The sequence below is a fragment of the Geotrypetes seraphini genome, chromosome 2 (assembly GCF_902459505.1).
Source record: "Geotrypetes seraphini chromosome 2, aGeoSer1.1, whole genome shotgun sequence".
Classification (NCBI taxonomy): Eukaryota; Metazoa; Chordata; class Amphibia; order Gymnophiona; family Dermophiidae; genus Geotrypetes; species Geotrypetes seraphini.
This window is the reverse complement of record NC_047085.1, coordinates 475,347,109-475,366,103: the sequence shown is the minus strand read 5'-3', so window position 1 is coordinate 475,366,103 and position 18,995 is coordinate 475,347,109. Positions and strand designations below refer to the sequence as shown.

The 18,995-nt window shown below is 43.1% G+C and overlaps 1 protein-coding gene across 4 annotated transcripts in view; it reads left to right on the top strand.

Annotated features, from left to right (window-relative positions):
• Window positions 1-18,995, top strand: part of LOC117354345 (sodium channel protein type 5 subunit alpha-like) — an 839,094-nt gene that overhangs the window by 322,513 nt on the left and 497,586 nt on the right. For all 4 annotated transcript variants that reach the window (XM_033931713.1, XM_033931710.1, XM_033931711.1 and 1 more), the window contains one exon: window positions 17,858-17,999. In XM_033931713.1, the coding sequence (XP_033787604.1) occupies window positions 17,858-17,999 (142 nt within the window). The remainder of the gene's footprint in view (window positions 1-17,857; window positions 18,000-18,995) is intronic.

Here is an 18,995-nt window from a genome sequence, read left to right as displayed (position 1 = left end):
TATACATATAACACAAAATTCCTTTTCAAACCCACAAATCTGGGGAGACATGCTGCATATCAACTAACGAAAAATACAAAGAAAACTAAGAATTGGTTTTTGATTCATATGAATCTTGACTATTCCCATTATTGGAACGCTTACCTCCTCCAACTTTCTCAGTAGTGAAACATTAAGACAACAAACCTCATTTCTGTTCTCGAGCTATTAAAAATTGTAATTGAATAGGATCCCAAAATACATATTCAATGTCCTGTAATTTAACAAGACATTTACATGGAAATTTTAGATAAAATGATGCCTTAAGAGCTAAAACTCTTGTTCTTAATTTCAAAAATTATTTCCTTCTTAGTTGTGTAGCTCTTGAAGCATCAGGAAAAATTCTAACCAAATCTCCACAAAATTTTGTCAACCTATTTTTAAAGTAAAGTTTCATTATTAACATTTTATCTATCTCTGATCTAACGTTGTAACCCTTCTTCCATAACTCTTTTTGTAGTCCGCTTTGAACCGAAAGGTAATGGCGGAATAGAAATCTGTAATGTAATGTAATCTCACTCATGCATGTTATTACCAGAGTGTACCTACTCTGGATCACATCTTCCAAAAACTCTGTCAAATGTATTTCATTTGTGACCAGATGGTCATTAATACATTAATATACCGCCTAATATCTAAGCGGTTTCCAATATCAAACATTCCAAAAAAAAAATCTTCTCAAAAAAGACATACGTCACCAACCACTCACATGGGAATTTTTCGTCAAGCATACTGCCATCGGACAGTGCAACATCATGCAGGTCCGTGCAAGCGATGAGGGTGCACAAAACACAGCCACTATGTTCCACTTCTGTCTGTCAGCTCATCATGACGCAGATTGCCACAGACCTTTTCTCTAATTTTCAAACCTATCAAGCCAATATTAAAATGGGATGTGTACATTCATCAGCAACTAGTAAGCCTGTAATCCACTTTGCTTAGATTTTGGAGTGGGTGGGGCTGAGCTGGGGCACTGTCATGAGGTTTTGCTGCTGCAGCAGCATGAAGTTCCACTGAGCCGGGTGTGACTGTGTGGTCATGTTGACGTGAATGAGCACGCATGCAGAGAGGGAGGCGAGTTGATTGACATTTGCGAGGGCCACTGGATACGAGGGCATTAAAAATGGACTGTGGGAGCCTCATGTACTTACATTAGTTAAAGGTGCAACATTCAATGACCTGACACTAGTGTTTATGGGGGTTTTGTGCTACACAAATCTCCCAGCAGACTCAGGACGGATCCTGTGGGTTATTATACAATTCATTATAAAATGGGACAAAGGATGAAACTACGTAGCATCGGTTTGTCAACCGAGTACATTGGATTTGGGGGTGCATTATGTTTTGAGGTCCTATTTTTTCTTACCTAGTCAATATGACTTTTATATATGTAGATAAAAGCATTGCTTTAGGGAATTGGTGTTTAATTTTTCATTGTATTAGGAACACTGCCACTATTTAGATTTTTTGTTTAATACAAAAAACTCTTGACATAATGCTGAGTATTTAAATGAGGTATCTCTCATGTAAATACATACTGTACTTATAGCTGATGAATATTCACATGCAATTAGTGCAGATGGCATTGACAAATGTAATTTGCATTAACCCATTGGCCAAGACAAAATAAATTATACCTGCCGATGTGATTACATTTTGTTTATTGTCTCACCAGCTTAACACTTTTCTCAGGGTAGCTGTCTCTACCACCCTAAGGAAGCAATATGCCTCACTGGGATGATTCCTGCTCTCTTTCCCACCTCCCAAGTTAACAGTTTAGTTAGATTTATCAATTATATCCCTGCCATATTTGAAATGATATACAACCCCATCATTGCACATAAAACATATTCAGTGAAAACCACCCCAATATAAACACACAAATCCATAAAAAAATAATTTCTCACCCTCTCGATACAATTTAATCTGTCCACTTTTAGGTGCATCCTCATTCTCTGAAAAACATCAACTACAGGATATAGTTTATTACCCACCAAATTTTTACTGCTTTCCTGAAAGTTAAATAGCCATACACCCCTGGGTAAAGATTTGCACAAAGATAGGGCCACAACTAAGATGGTGCTCACCCAAGCTCAACATATGCTATAATTACTAAAAAGTCCCTTTAAACGGGCTGCATGGGACAAACAGGCACATGCCAATTTACAGCAAACGTAATTCATCACCATATCATTCAAAAGCTTAAAAGTATGGGTGATCCCCTTAAACATTGCCTGGGCTTCAATAGGTAAGCGATGTAAATCTTTAAGTACAGGGGAGATATGACAAACAAAAACTGTAAGAATCCCTGCTGCTCTATTCATGACCAATTCTAACTCCTTAAGCTAACCAGAAAGTGGATTGCAGCAATCTAACTTTTGTGTCAACGGTGCCCACGCTGCTTTCCTCAGATCAGACAGATCACTTGTAGCATACTGGAAGCTGATCTAAGTGTAGGACACCCAATCCTGAACGACTTCTTTTGTATGGAGAATGATAATTTCCTAAAAGAGACATCCATAGGCCATTATTGAGATGGCTTGGGGAAATTCACCGCTTATGACTAGGATAAGCAGCATAAAATCTGTTTTACTACTTAGGATCTAGCTAGGTACTTGGCACCTGGGTTGGCTACTGTTAGAAACAGGATACTGGGCTTGATTGCCCTTTGGTCTGTTCCAGTATGACAATTCTTATGTTCTTACAATACCATCCACCTTAAGAATGGTCACATACTGTGTGAGTGGGGACTGAGCAGCCTAGCAGGAAGAGGAAGGCATCCTGACTGATACATGGTGTCCTGCTGACAGCATTCAACTTATCATCCCCATCATGTTTGGCTGCTTATATGGTTGGCATGGTGGTGACTTCATAACTAGAATTTTAAAATGGGTGAGCTGGGCTTACATGGACTGGTGAGCAGGGCTATGGTTGCCTTGTAGGGCAGGCTGGATGGACCATGAGGGTCTTTTTCTGCTGTCATCTACTGTGTCAGCGTCCAAAGTAGAGAGCTGCACGGGAACGGGGACGACGGGAATCCCGCGGGACCCGCGGGCATCCCGCGGGTTCCCCCTTTGGGTCACGGGGATCCCGTGGGGACGCCCCTAGGGTCGCGGGGATCCCGTGGGGACGCCTCCGAGGGTCGCGGGGTTCCTGCGGGGCTGGATGTACTCAGTCGCGCGGCTCTTCTCTCTACCTTCTCTGCTTGCAGCACAGAGCCGAACGGAAGTCTTCCCGACGTCAGCGCTGACGTCGGAGGGGAGGGAGGGCTTAAAGCTTAAAGCCCTCCCTCCCTCGACGTCAGCGCTGACGTCGGGAAGACTTCCGTTCGGCTCTGTGCTGCAAGCAGAGAAGGTAGAGAGAAGAGCCGCGCGACTGAGTCGGGAAGACTTCCGTTTGGCTCTGTGCTGCAGGCAGTGCAGGTAAGGAGGAGAGTAGCCTCGCGGTTCGAGTGGCTACCAAGGGACGGGGTGGTCCGCCCCGCCACACCCCGCCCCGGTTGCAGCACAGCCGGCCAGGTCCCCTTACTTTTGTGGCACTTCCCCGACCGACCGACAACAGCCCCGGTCCGACAATCCTCCCTGCCCTGTAGCCGCGAATCTAAATTATCTTCTTACAGCAGCTGTAATAAGGTAATTTAGATTCGCAGTTAAGGGCAGGGAGGTTTGTCGGACCGGGGCTGTTGTCAGTCGGTCGGGGAAGTGCCACAAAAGTAAGGGGACCTGGCCGGCTGTGCTGCACCCGGGGCGGTAGAGAAGGAGGGGGGGAGAAGGACGCTGAAAGCACTTGAAGACAGAGGAGGGAGAAGGACGCTGAAAGCACATGAGGGAATACAAAGGGGTGGAGAAGGACGCTGAAAGGCCATGGGAAGGGCGGGGGGGGGGGAGGACTCTGAAAGCACTTGTGGAAGACAGAGGGGGGAGAAGGATGCTGAAAGCAAATGGGGAAGACAAAGGGGTGGAGAAGGACGCTGAAAGGACATGGGGAAGACGGGGGGGGGGTGGAGAAGGATGCTGAAAGGCCATGGGGAAGACAGAGAGGGAGAAGGACGCTGAAAGGACATGGGGAAGCAGAGGGGGAGAAGGACACTGAAAGCACATGTGGAAGACAGAGGGGGGAGAAGGACGCTGACAGGACATGGGGAAGATGGGGGGAGAAGGACGCTGAAAGGAAATGGGGAAGAGAGAGTAGGGAGAAGACGCTGGCAGGGAAGAAGACAGATGCCAGACTATGGGGGGAGCGGAGAGAAGAAGATGGGTGCCAGACCAATTTGGAAGGGGGAAGAAAGGGAGAGGCACAGTAACAGAGCAAATGGAAGATGCAGAAGGAAGAGAGACAGTGGATGGAAGGAATTGAATGAGAACATGAGGAAAGCAGAAACCAGGCAACAAAGGTAGGAAAAGAATTATATTTCTTTTTTTTTATTTTGCTTCAGGATAAAGTAGTATATTAGTTGTGTTGATAAAAATTTATAAACATTAGAGGCTCTGGTAGAAACCCATTTGCAAAGTATGTATTCTTCCCAATTAATATTTTCAAATTAATAAAGTCTTTTTGCTTATTTGTAAATGGTTTCTACCAGAGCCTTTAATTCAGTAGCATAATTAAATGAAATAACTATTTCTGAAGTTTATATGGACGGGCGGGGACGGAGGGGATTCCTCACGGGGACGGGTGGGGACGGAGGGGATTCCTCGCGGGGACGGGTGGGGATGGAGGGATTCCTCACGGGGATGGGTGGGGACGGGTGGGACTTTGGCGGGGACGGGTGGGGACGGGTGGGATTTCTGTCCCCGCGCAACTCTCTAGTCCAAAGTAACTGGGACCCACCTCGGCTCCAAAGCCCAATGCGATTGGGGCTGGCTATTCAGTGGATAGGGTCTGACACTGAAACTTCTGGACTCATTTTGTCTGTGGCATTCTACGTTTAAAAAAAAATGCCGACTGCCACAGGTTGAATATGGACTGGTTCTGAGGTTCAGTTTAAAAATTAAAATTATTTGAATCAATTGCAAAGCAGGGCACACAAAAGTTCAGTGTTCAGTTCTTCCACACCAATTCACTGAATGACAGCCAAATCTAAATGTCATTGGCAAATAGCATCTTAAGCCTGCTGATTGAATGATCTGACACAATGGCTGAATATGCAAATACAAATGGATATAATTAGGGGTGAGCAACGATTAAAAAATTTTAATTGCGATTAATCAAGGCATGTGAAGGCAAACTAGGAAGTTGTGTTGGGGAGGGGCAGGACACAGCAGGGGGAAAGTTTCTGAGTCAGCCACAGACATCATGTGGGGATTGCTGCTCCTATAAAATGATCCTATAAAGAGCCCGGCCTGTTAAATGAAATGAAGAGAGGTGCAAAAGTTTCATATTGTTTCGTGATTTGTTTCGCCATAAAAAAAAAAAAAAAATTTGCGGTTTCATCATGAATCTGTATTCAAGTATTGCATGCTTGTCTTTAACCCCACTCTTTTACTAACGCATGGCGTGGGTTTTAGTGCCAGCGGCGGCGGTAACCGTTCCGACGCTCCTAAAATTCCTATGCGCGGCAGAGCAGTTACCGCCACTGCCTGCGCTAAAAGCCACGTTAGTAAAAGAGAGGATAAGTTTGTAAATTTAAAAAAAAAAAAAAAAATGCAGGGAGGTGGGAGAAGAGATACTACAGGACAGAAAGCAATGCTGGACAACAGAGGGAAGTTAAAAATTAATCAAATTGCACTAAGGGCCATTTTCTGTTGTTTATTGTAAGCTTCTATAAATGGCTCCTAACTCCTAAGTCGAGCAAACAACGAAAGGGGGGAGGGGGAACCAACAAAGTCTGCAGTCAGGAATACGAGGCAAACCAAAAACAAGGAAAACTGCAGACGGGCGTACAATGATGCAGGCAAAGTTTATTGTGACAATGGATAAAATGTGGCACGCGCACAGACTCTTTCCCGGAGTTACTTTCATACAGGCAAAAGCTTGTTTGCGGTTTTTATTGATTCTTTCTTCATTTGGTACCCCTGATGAAGGCGTGTTTTCCGAAACACGGACCATGTCGGGTCCATTGGTTTGTTTGCCTTTAGGTGATGTTTTTAACCGCATTTTATCCACTGTCACAATAAACTTTGCCTGCATCATTGTATGCCCGTCTGCAGTTTTCCTTGTTTTTGGTTTGCCTCCTAACTCCTAGCTGCCACTCGGTGCTGTTTACCGAATCACACCTAGTGGTGCTTAAGTGGGCTTAGACGTCGCTAGGCATTTTAGTGGTAAGCGCTGGTACATTAGGCCAGGGTTTACCCACTTCCTAACATAGACGCCTAATGACGCCTAAACCATACCACACCTACTTTGTGCCCCTAAGCATGTCTACTTTTCAGGTACATACCGTTAGGCACGGGTAGATGCCTCGGCTTAGGCATCACTAGGCACCACGCGGAATTCCATGCGCAACTTTAATTAATCTTTTTTAAATTGGTTTTTAATGGTGTGTTCAGTTGCCATGCCAGTTTAAAAAAAAAATGTAGGTTGCGTGCAGAATTCAGTTAGGCATCGCTGATAAGGGCACCTAGCAGCACCCAACATAAGCGCTGTTTATAGAACCAGTCCCTAAATGCCCAACCCTATAATACATAGTCCACATGTAAACACACCAGGGTCCGAATGGACATCATCCAGTGCCATTCTTCCACTCTGTTCTTCACTAAAGAAGAAAACCAGTTTAACACTCTCCCATGCATCCCCACCTTCTCCTTCCGCTGTAATAATTTGTGGTCTGCCATAAGACATGCAGATGAGAAATCTAACAAGATCAACAAGACATTCTCACTATGATCTAGTTACAGAAAAATACCATCGCTCAAGGATATCAACCCATTTGCCATACAGTGTTGTCATTGAAACATTGAATGAAAAGATGACAAAGATTTGTTGTAGAAATACAACTCAGTTGTAAGAAACAACTTTTTTCTTTGTTTTTTTTAGCCCATCCTCCCAAATGAGCTCAGAATGGGTTACAAATCACATCATTTAGAGTTTAGAGTTCTTTGCTTTTTTTTTCTCTTTCTCTCTTTTCTGTTCCTCTCTTACTCAACCAACCGCTTTTTAAAAAAAGCGATCCCACCCAATATGTTTTACCCTACTCCCACTTTCTCCTTCTCTCCTCAAAATATGTAACTTTTCCCCTCCTTTCCCTTTTTACCCTCACTTTCAAGTCTGTCCAGTTAGTGTCTTTGATGTTCACTTTCATCATTTTTTAATACCTATTATTTTCCCTTCTTTTTAAATATTTTATTGTTAACCGGCCAGATATTTGTTGATGGTCGGTATATTAAAAGTTAATAAACTTGAAACTTGATTTTCCCTATACGTCCTGGTAGACTCATAGTCTATCTAATGTACCTGGGACAGTGGAGGATTAAGTGACTTGCCAGGGTCACAAGGAGCATCACAAGGTTTGAACCCACAACCTTAGGGTACTGAAGCTGTAGCTCTAACCACCATGCCACACTCTCCTCTATGAGTTTCCCTTAAAATGACAAATTAGAGAGAGGTCTAAAATGATCAAATACCTGTGGATCAAGTGATGACTTCTGAAGTAAGGGACAAATAGATGCCATTTTCAGCCATTCTGAAACAGTCCACAGCCTTTCACAGACACTCACCTACTATTCCCTTGTATCTTTCTTACTAAGTATGGAAGATATGAATCAAGATTATAGTAGGTCAAACTACTTAATAAATCTAATCTCTCCATCTCTTTATTCCTCACCTTCTGATCAGTATGCATCTCTAGGTCTAGGGAATCAACTGTCTTTTTTCTACCCCAAACAAAACTAGAGGCTCTGTAAGCAAACCACTCAGAAAACTCCCATTCTCATGCTGAAGATAATGTTATAGAAACATGTTATAAAGGTCAAATGGCCCATCTAGTTTGCCCATCCTCAGTAACCATTATCTCTTTCTCTCTCTGAGAGATCCCACATGCTTATCCCACCACCTTCTTGAATTCAGACACAGTCTGTCTCCACCACTTCTTCCGGGAGACTGTTCCACACATCTACCACCCTTTCTGTAAAAAAGTATTTCCTTAGATTACTCCTGAGGCTATCACCTATTAACTTCATCCTATGCCCTCTCATTTCAGAGCTTCCTTTCAAATGAAAGAGACTCGACTCATGTGCATTTACATCACGTAGGTATTCAAACGTCTTTATCATATCTCCCCTCTACCACCTTTCCTCTAAAGTATATTGAGATCTTTAAGTCTGTCCCCATACACCTTATGATGAAGACCATGCACCATTTTAGTAACCTTCCTCTGGACCGACTCCATCCTTTTTGAAAATGCGATCTCCAGAATTGCACACAATATTCTAAATGAGGTCTCACTATGATTTTTAAAGATGTTATACAGGGGCATCAATACCTCCTTTTTCCTACTGGCCATACAGCAATATAAGTTTATTACTCTTATACCGACCACCGGGCCTATGAATAGAAGCTAGAAATAAACTACAAGAAATCGTCTCATGTCTTACTTGCCATTTTAACAGAATAATTTATTCTAGGAGACATAAATCTACACTAGAGTCCTAAGACTGCTCCACAATTTCTGAGTTCAAAACATCATACAAAATAGTCACCTTACCTTAATGTCTTCTGGTCCTACACATGAAAAAGGTCACATGTTAGACTTCATTAAAGTCAATCCTCAACATATTATCTCTTCAACCAATTGGTCTCCAGTCTCTGGTCACATCATGTTCTGCTTACCTAGAACATTGATCTCTACATGGGAAGCACTTCCAAGAAAAGCACTAGAAAACAAATTCTCACCAGAGACCCTACCCTATACTGGTGAAAAGTCAATGAACAACTGCACCAAAACACTATAAACATGACTGACCACTGGAACACTTCCACATCTCAAGCTCTAGACTCCATTGCTCCCTTGAACTATCACACTATGTATTCTACTAAACACATACCACGATACACAATATCACTTAAAACAGAAAATAAACAGGCTTGCAGATGACTTGAAAAACAACGGCAAAAATATAAATCTCCAAAACACAAATTAGTGTGGAAGACAGCAATTGATACCTGCAATACCATGTAGTGAAAACAAACAAACAAACAAAAAAAAAGTACTTTGCCACAGAAATAGAAAATGGTAACCTTGATTCCAAGAAACTTTTTCACATAATGCACACATTAACAACACCCCCCTGCATCAAGCCTATCAAACATTATCTCGCAACCAAACGATCAAGAATCCCACTATCGATGACTATTGTCCTGCAGGCCAAATCTGGAATAACTTCACCCCACTATCTACACCAGAAGTCACTACACACTTCACAAAACTATCTGCACACAACAGAACCCTTGACATATACCCCAATAAACTATTAGCACTACCACCAGATAAAATTAATCAATGGCTAACCAGATTTATCAACACCTTGCTTCACAATGGCAACTGACCACATGAAATGGGCTGCATAGTCCCAACTTCTATTCCTAAGACCCACAGAGCAGACTTATCCATTCCTTCCAACTGTAGACCAATTGCAGGTATCCCTATGTTGACTAAATTACTTGAAACTGTAGTTTACAAACAACTGAATGAATATATTGAAAATTACTCTAGTCTACAACTCAATACGGATTCAGGGCACAACACAGCACTGAATTACTACTTCTCACATTAACAGCCAAAATCAAGCAATCTCTATGCAAAAGAAAACAAGTAATCCTATTACAATTTGACATCTCAGCAGACTTTTATTCCATGGACCATAACCTCCTGTTGTTGAAACTTAGTGAAATCGAAATAGGAGGATCAGTACTTGATTGGTTTAACTCATTCCTAACCAATAGAGAATACATTGTGTGGAAAGACACCACCTTCTCTGAAAGCTGGAAATCCTTTTGTGGTATACCTCAGAATTCCCCTCTATTTCCAATAATATTCAACTTATTCATAAGCTCCCTTGGTGAAATCAAATTTTAAACCAGAGAACAGCTCCTAACCTACACTGATGACATCTTCATACTAATACAAGTTGATCCAACTGCCCTGAACATCTCAGAAAACATCTCAGAAGGAATAAGAAAAAATTATATCTGGGCCATCAATAGGAAACTCAAATTAAACACCACCAAGACTTATTTATTCTGGTTCACCCAACAATTGGTCCCTATCATCCTACTGTCAGGAACCACTCTCAATGTGCAAAACTCATCCAAAATCTTTGGTGGACTCTACTCTTTTGTACGCTCCACAAATCTCAAACCTCTGGGGAAAAAAACCATCTTTAATATGAAATGACTGTGTCTGATCGGATCCTTCTTCTGAGTGCCACTTTTCCATATTAGTTCAAATGCTCATTCTCTCCCTACTAGACTACTGCAAATCCTTATACGCAGGTCTAAGCACCAAACAACTATACAGATTACAACTCATTCAAAATACAGCAAATAGATTGATATTCAGGCTCAAGAAATTTGTCTCTGTAACGGAGTACTATCACAAGCTCTATTGGTTATCCGTGACCTCTCAGATAACCTTAAAACCATCAAGCATTATATTATACATTCGTAATAACCACTCATCAGAGGAGCTAATCCAATTGTTCTCATAGCTAATCCAATTGTTCACATCAACTTGAATCACCAATAGATTGCAGATGATCCGTTGTTTACCTATGTTGCTATCAAGACATGGAACAACCTGCCACAACACACTAGAAAGGAAACCTGCTACCCAAAATTTAGAAAGAAGCTAAAAACATTTCTATATGATGAGCAAGCAGGACAGATCCAGCATTAACTGATTTAGATTCTTGTAAAGGGCTGGGTTTTGAAAAGCCGTCCAGACCCACGGACATGGCCTCAAAAGGAGGGCATGTCCAGGGAAATCCGGATGTCTGGTAACCCTATGCGTAAATGATATGCTACATATGGCTGCCAAGCGCAATTCTATAGAGCCTTTTATAGAATTGTGCTAAGTGCCATGCTGATTGCCCTAATTTTTTTAGTGCCATATATAGAATCAGGCCCTTGTGTGGATTCTATAATGCCAATTGTGATCATAAGTCTGCCTTTATGTGACTATTTTTAGGCACAGGCACTTATGCTAACTCAATAAATTCTAGCTTAGTGACTGGTGTAACTCTCGACAGTTTGATGCGTAAATATTAGCATTCTGTGACCTGTGTATGTAAGTGCCAAACGAACCTGATTGAATTTTTTGATTGGGTGACCAGAGAACTGGATCGAAGCATATGCTAGATGTTTGCGTCCAACTCGCAAGTCATCCAAAGTAAAAAAGAGCCTAAGACACATTTTCAAAAAATACGTCCAAAATTTTTTTACTTTTGAAAATCATCTAATTATACGTCCTGCCAATCTGATCGTCCAAGTCGCTAAAGCGTCCATCTTTATACCACATTTCCGTCCAACTTTTCATCCAAGTCCAAAACACCTAGAACAAGCCCTGTGGGACGTGGGAGGGGTCTGCAAAGTGATGGACTGAACACCCAGATATGCCACCTAAATAGTGGGGTATCTTACAGGGCACTTCACAAAAAGGGTGCCATGTCTTCTCCCCACTACAGCTCCTTTATAGGTCACGGTGAGCCCCCCAAACCACCTCCAGAATCCCCTAGACCCACTTATCTACCACCCCAATAGCCCTTATGGCTGTAGGAGCCACTTATATGCCAGTACAAAAGGGTTTTGGGGGTGTATAGGGGAGTGCACATGCTTTTGTATCAATGCAGTGATTACAGGGGCTTATGGGCATGGGTCCTCCACTCCATGAGTCCCTAAACCACCCCCAAGATGACTTAAGCTGCCTCTGTGCTAGACAACTAGGCTTTCCTATGCCAGGCAGCCAGTTGATGATGATCTGGAGGCTGAATTTTAAAGGTGTGATTAATATTTTTATGGGGGTCGGGGATCACTGGGGTAGTGTGTGGGGGGTCTGTTTTATGTTTTTGCAGTGCTTATCTGGTGACTTTAGATGGGTTTTTGTGACTTAGACCATGTTTTACATGGTTTAAGTCATAACGTCCAAGTTCCGTCGATCCTGGGCTATATAACTTTCGGTTATACATGCTGTATGACTAAGTCTAAGCCGGCCCACGTCCCGCTCAACTCCCGCCCTCGACACTCCTCCCGAAACGCCCCGTTTAGCTTTGGTCTTCAGTGGCACTATGAAGGCCTAGGTCGTTTAGAAATACGTCCAAAACCCGTTTTTAGTATCGGCACTTGGACGTATTTGGGAAATATTCATCCAAGTGCCGACTTAGGCTGGTTTTTGGACGTTTTTCTCTTTCGATTATGAGCCCCTTCTGCTATTAAGTTATGTATGCAACTGATATTATTCTATAACTTGCATGCATAATTTTGCATGCGAAGCATAAAATTGTGCATGTGAGTGTATAGAGTTAGAGGGCCAGCTCACTGTTTTACACCCTGGCTACACTAACTTCCCATGTTTATCCCATCTTCCAGTCCTTTACAACTGTTTCTTCACCCCTAACCTGCCTATTCCCCAGCAGTTTCCCTGTCTATTCACACCAAATGTACCAGTCCCTTCCCCCAACACCAAATCTTTTGGTCCCCACTCTTACCATATTATCTAATCTCTCAGATTCAACTCTCCCCACTCAGTGCCCCAGATGTTGCTTCCTCCTAAATGCCCCATTTTCTGCGCACACTACTTACTCATGCCCAGTTTCCATTTTGTCCACTCATGATTTCCCAATCATTGTTCCCTCTAAGCTGAGCAGGAGTCCTCCTATTGCATTGCTGTCAGTGTGTGTGTGTGTTTGGGGGGGGGGGTGTTGCTTCAGTATTGTATTTCCCATCACTAGGGACAGAAAGGTTCCCTGGAGGCCTGCAGAGCTTCATTATTGATGTGATAGTGAAACAGCACCCCCCCCTGGCAAAACTGTAAGTGGAGGAGTCCTGCTCAACTTAGGTGGAACAGGTCCCCCAGTCTCAAGTTGCTACACTCCCTTACCATTCCAATTTCAAGGTCCCCACTTATCCACTCCCAACTCTAAGTTCAAATCTCCACAGTGCTTTCCCTTCCAAATGCTCTAAGTGCACTGCTCTCCCTTCCCTTCCCTGCCACTTAGAACTTAGCCGATGTCAAAAGAGCAGAGCTGGAGCTTTTCTTCTCTCCCACATGACTTGCCAATTGAGAAGGTGTCTGAACTTCAAATTTCCAGGAAGGACCATGAGGCTCCATCTCTGGCGGTATTCAAATCAAGGCTCAATGCCCACTTTGAAGATTCTTTCATTTTCAAACTCCAACCCACCTGCTAAACACCAATATCTGTCTTATCATTCCCTCTGTAATTCCCCCACCTGATCACTGTGTATTGATGCGCCTTCTTGTGCAGTTTGTCTGTATTGACTAGATGCAAGCTCTTTTGAGCGGGGATTGTCTACTCTGTGTTTTGATGCACAGCACTGCGTATGTCTAGTAACACTATAGAAATGACCAACCAAAAGCTTGCTCCAGTAGCTGCTTCTGCTGAGGATCAAGTAAGAACAAGATGCCATAATGCATTGGGGAAGCATTCCACAGGCCAGCAGTTGCGCCAACAATAATTTTTGAGTATCCACCTCCCCCCCAGCTGTACAGCTCTGCAGTAGAATGGATGGTTGTTGGGCTGCAAAGGGCAGGCAAGGGATTAAATCTGCCACTAAGGACAAGTATCAGAGATGATCTGAGGTTGTGCAGCTATGACTTTCTCTCTGGACTAACATGAATGATTTTGAAAGTTTCTACTAGCGTGTTTCTCTACACACAGCTCTTTGGTGTTTAATATTTTTGTGAATGGTTATTTTATGGATATTTTTCCGTGGGCTGCTTAGTTTTAGGCAGGGTATAAATTTAATAAATAAATAAAATAAATAATATACTGAACATATGTACCAGCTAGAGGGCAGGAGTAAATTAATGTATTTACAACAGCTAATTCTTCTGCCAGACTCTGCCCCTGAATACACCTACACAAATGTCAAGTATGAGTACACACAAGAGAATACGTTTGGGTTTATATACTGGTATATAAGTTCAAAATGCCTTTGTAAATTTACCCCTTGTGCTACTGAATTGGCATGGCATTGGCATGGCATGGCATGACTGCGTGTACTTTGCCTACAGGCATGTACAGGGGTGGAGTTTGGGTGGAACAAAGGCAAAATTCGTAAGTATGTTTGTAGATTATAAAATATGCCAAACTGTTCACATATGTGAGTGATCTGGGTGTAGACCTTTACACCTCCCCAAGAGCAAAGTAGATGCAATTTTTGCTGCTTACACTAGCATATTATTAAAAAAAAAAAAAATTCCAGAGGCACTGATGTGTCTTTATAAAATGGTACCAAAGTGGGGAGGAGAGTGTGGCATAGTGGTTAAAGCAAATACAGAGCAAAGTAAAGGGAACAGAAACCCTGCGTAAAGTCCAACAAAGAAAGTGGGGAGTGGTTGATGTGTTCTATCCCACTTCCCACTTGTTTTTTTCTTTCTATAGTGGTTAGTGCTACAGCCTCAGAACCCTGAGGTTGTGAGTTCAAACCCCACCCTTCTCCTTGTGACCCTGGGCAAGTCACTTGATCCTCCACTGCCCCAGGTACATTAGATATATTGTGAGCCCATCAGGACAGATAGAGGAAAGGTTTGAAGTACCTGTATGTAAACCACTTTGAGTGTGATTGTATAACCATAAAAAAGGCAATATACAGCTCACAATCCCCCCCTTAAACCAGGCATCCTGTTATAAAAGTACCCTCCACATGATGTCACTTTAAAGTGATGAGGTCTTTATGTTAATAGGTCTTTAATTTGATGAAATATAAAAGGTTTCTAATTGTTCCCAAATTCCTGAAAAGCAAAACCTGTTTGGTATATTCTGCAATTTCTGTACACTGGCCGCTGTTTACTAATGTGCATTAAAGTTTTGCAGTCACCGGATATTAATTGCTAAAATTAACATCCGCTAGCTACAAAGCCTTTGGGTTAATTGTTGGGGGTGTGCCCAAAATGTTCTTCTACAGTGAAACTGAAGAAACAGAGCAAACCAACCCCTACCCCGGCTCCCCAAGATTCTAATCCCGCGAGGGGCAAAAAGTTGTTTGGGTTCTAGTCTTGATGGCCTATGCTATTCGTCCTAGCCAGTTAAAGACAACACACTTACCACTGGATGCAGATAGCACCACCTATTAAGGTGGAAATAATTGATCCACATTATTTGCTGTGTTAAAAGATAACACATAGTAACTACCCCCATGATAACTATAAAGCAGTGATGTAGCCATGGGTGGACCAGGACCCACTTAATTTGGCCTCGGGCCCACCCAATTTGGGCAATCAGGGACTTCCTTAGACTCCTGCCTAACGAAGTCCCTGATTGGCTGAGGTGCCCCAGGCCCCTCCAAAGGGAGGAGCCTGAGGCACCTAAGCCAATCGGGGCTTTAGGCCTCTCCCTGTGCAACAGATGATGCGCTGGGGCGGAGGCCTAAGGCTGCTATTGGGCGGCGGCGGCCGGCCGGAGAGTAGGAGCAGAAGGACTTTCCTCCTGTTCCCAAAGATTTTAGAGCGGAAAAGGAGCAGGAGGAGGGTCTGGGAACCTCCTGTTCCCGAAGATGTTCGGCGCCTCCAAGGAGCAAGAGGCACCGGGCACCTCTCCTGCTCCCAACTATTAAAAAGGTACTGGGGCGGATGATCTGGGCCCAACCACCAGGGCCGACCAGGGGTGGGCCAGAGGGTGGAAGGCCTAGGAGTAGGAGAGACTGAAAACCCCTCCTGCTCCCAACTTTTTGGTGCTAGGAGTGGGCTGTGCTGGTCGGGGGGGGGGGGTCCTGTGAGGGCTGTGCTGTGAGGGGGGCGAGGGCCATGCGGTGCCAGTCACAGGGAGGGCGAGTGCTATGCTGGTCGGGGGTGGGGGGCAGCCGTGATTGGGGGGCATATATTTGTGAGAGGGTACATTTTTTGTCTGTTTTATTCATTTTTTTTATGGGGCAGATATTTTGTGTGTGTAACACACGCAAAATATCTGTGCCATGGAAAAAAATGAATAAAACAGGCAAAAAAATGTACCCCCTCACTAACACCTGCAGACCTGACGGTAACTCTGTTACCTATAGGTCTGCAGAGTTGGGTTTGCCAATAGTAAAACCTGACTCAAAATAGCCAAGCAATTGTTAGTGAATCATTCGCTTGGCTATTTTGCATGGGGTTTTACTAATTTGCATGGGACGATCGGGATCGGATCACTACAGGCGTTAGTGAATAGTGCAGGAAGGAAATCTGGTCGTAAAGGGCTCGCAAACCAATTGGTACATGATCGGTTTGCTTAGTGAATCTAGCCCTTAGTAATAATTAGACAGGGCATAGTGGCATTTGCATAGTACAGTTTGTACTTCCTAAATTAACATTCACAGATCCTAAATTAACCTACACATTCTAAGTTAACATTCACATAGTTCACATAGTTCATTCTAGATTAACATTATAGTTACATAGCAAATTAGTCTACAGATGCCTGACATTTTTGTATAATACATAATATCATAATGATAACGGCTATGGAGTTAGGTGAAGAGATGTGTTTTTTCATGCAGGAATTGGCCCATGCTAGCTCTCAAGCCACCGCTCTAACAGCGCACTTATTCCTTCTTAGCATAGCTCAGCATATTATGCAATGGAAACGCAAAATTAAAGTAAGGTAAGGCTGCTTCTTAGACATGAAGGCCCAAGTTCTCTAAACAGGGCTGTGGTCAGCGGCCGCCTTAAAAGCAGCTGCCAATCACGGGCCAATCATGCAACAGCGCTGTTTAGAGAATCGCGCCTCTGGCCAAGGTAGGCGCCGCAAATGTAGACCAGGGTTTTCAAGACCTAAATTTCTGGCACCTACCTTTGATGTGAATCACGCTTAACGCCACTTCCGGTGTTAGCCATGCCTACAGTGGCTTTAGGTGCCATAAAGCACCTACGGAGATGCGATTCCAGCGCTGTTATTTTTAGGTACCGGAGGTGCCTTGAAAATCAGTTTAAAATGTTATTTCAATAAAACCAGCGTCATTTATAGACTATGGGCTGAAATGCCTACAGAGTGAACATGGGGGAAAGAGATGCACAGCCTCCACTGTACCATGAATTAGAGAATGACACGGTGACAATATTCATCACCGTTCCCGTCCCCGTGGATAACCGCGGGAAATAATCCCATGTCATTTTCTAGTGTCTATTTAAACCTCGGTCTTTCTACACCAGCATTCTTCAAAGCAAAGCTTGAGGGTCAGTGGTTGTGGCCATTCATACTCTGATTCTTATGTGAGCCAAGGATAATGAAGCCATTGTGACATCACTGATGTGATTGGCTCTTAGGCACTGGTGGAATGGGGCATTATGACATCACAATATCTGCTCTGGATACCAGAGACTATCATTCTTTAGTGTCTATCTCAACCTCAGTCCTTCTACACCAGCATTCTTCAAAGCAATGCTTGCGGGTCAGTGGTTGTGGCCATTCATACTCTGATTCTTCCCTCTCTCCTTAAAGAATGACATTAAGATGGTTTCCCGCGGTTATCCGCGGGGACAGGAACGGTGATGACATTAAGATGGTTTCCCGCGGTTATCCGCGGGGACAGGAACGGTGATGAATTTTGTCACCGTGTCATTCTCTACCATGAATGTGTACCATGAATATATTTGGCCTCATTTTGAACATTTAAACAAACTATGTGAGAGTGAATTTGCATTGTTAGAACTTGCTTGCATTTCTTTTATCAGCTTATGTCCGGAGGGATACGTTTGCTTGAAGGTTGGGAGAAACCCCAATTATGGCTACACAAGTTTTGATACCTTTGGCTGGGCCTTTCTCTCTCTCTTTCGTCTGATGACACAGGATTCCTGGGAAACCCTCTACCAACAGGTATCACATGAACTGTGTTATGATGCTGAAGAATAACCTTCTGGAGCAGTGTCTCTCAAACTTTTTTAGCTCTGGCACATTAAACTGAGCAAATGTTTTTCCACAGCACATTATAATTGAAATTATAAAATTGCAAAACCAACAAAAAATTGAATTTGAGAGTAAATTATTTAAAGTTCTTTAAGTTAGGTACGGGTAATTGTAACATAAGAACTTAAGAACATAAGAAATGCCACTGCTGGGTCAGACCCGTGGTCAATCGTGCCCAGCAGTCCGCTCACGCGGCAGCCCTCTGGTCAAAGACCAGCGCCCGATCTGAAACTAGCCCTACTTGCGTACGTTCTGGTTCAGCAGGAACTTGTCTAACTTTGTCTTGAATCCCTGGAGGGTGTTTTCTCCTATGATAGACTCCGGAAGAGCGTTCCAGTTTTCTACCACTCTTTGGGTGAAGAAGAACTTCCTTATGTTCGTACAGAATCTATCCCCTTTCAATTTTAGAGAGTGCCCTCTCGTTCTCCCTACCTTGGAGAGGGTGAACAACCTGCCCTTATCTACTAAGTCTATTCCCTTCAGTACCTTGAATGTTTCGATCATGTCCCCTCTTAATCTCCTCTGTTTGAGGGAGAAGAGGCCCAGTTTCTCTAATCTTTCGCTGTACGGTGTACGCTGTACGGTGAAACTAAAGTAGATAGAATAGAATTGCTAATGCGATGGATGAGCTTGTTTTTTAGTGCAAATTAATTAAAAATGCAGCTCGATAGTCGACAAGCAAACACACATTTCATCATCCACCATCTGCAGTCATTCTCTTTTTCTCGATTTAATTTCTGTCAGAGCTGAAAATCCAAGTTCGCAAAGATAAGAAGAGCCAGACAGTAACAAAGCCTTGATTGTTTTGTTGCTCGAGTTAGGATAAGTACTGCAAAAAAATAAATAAAATTAATTACTTGCTGTTAGCTTTCATGGACCACTCAAGTCAAAGAAGGATGCTTGTCT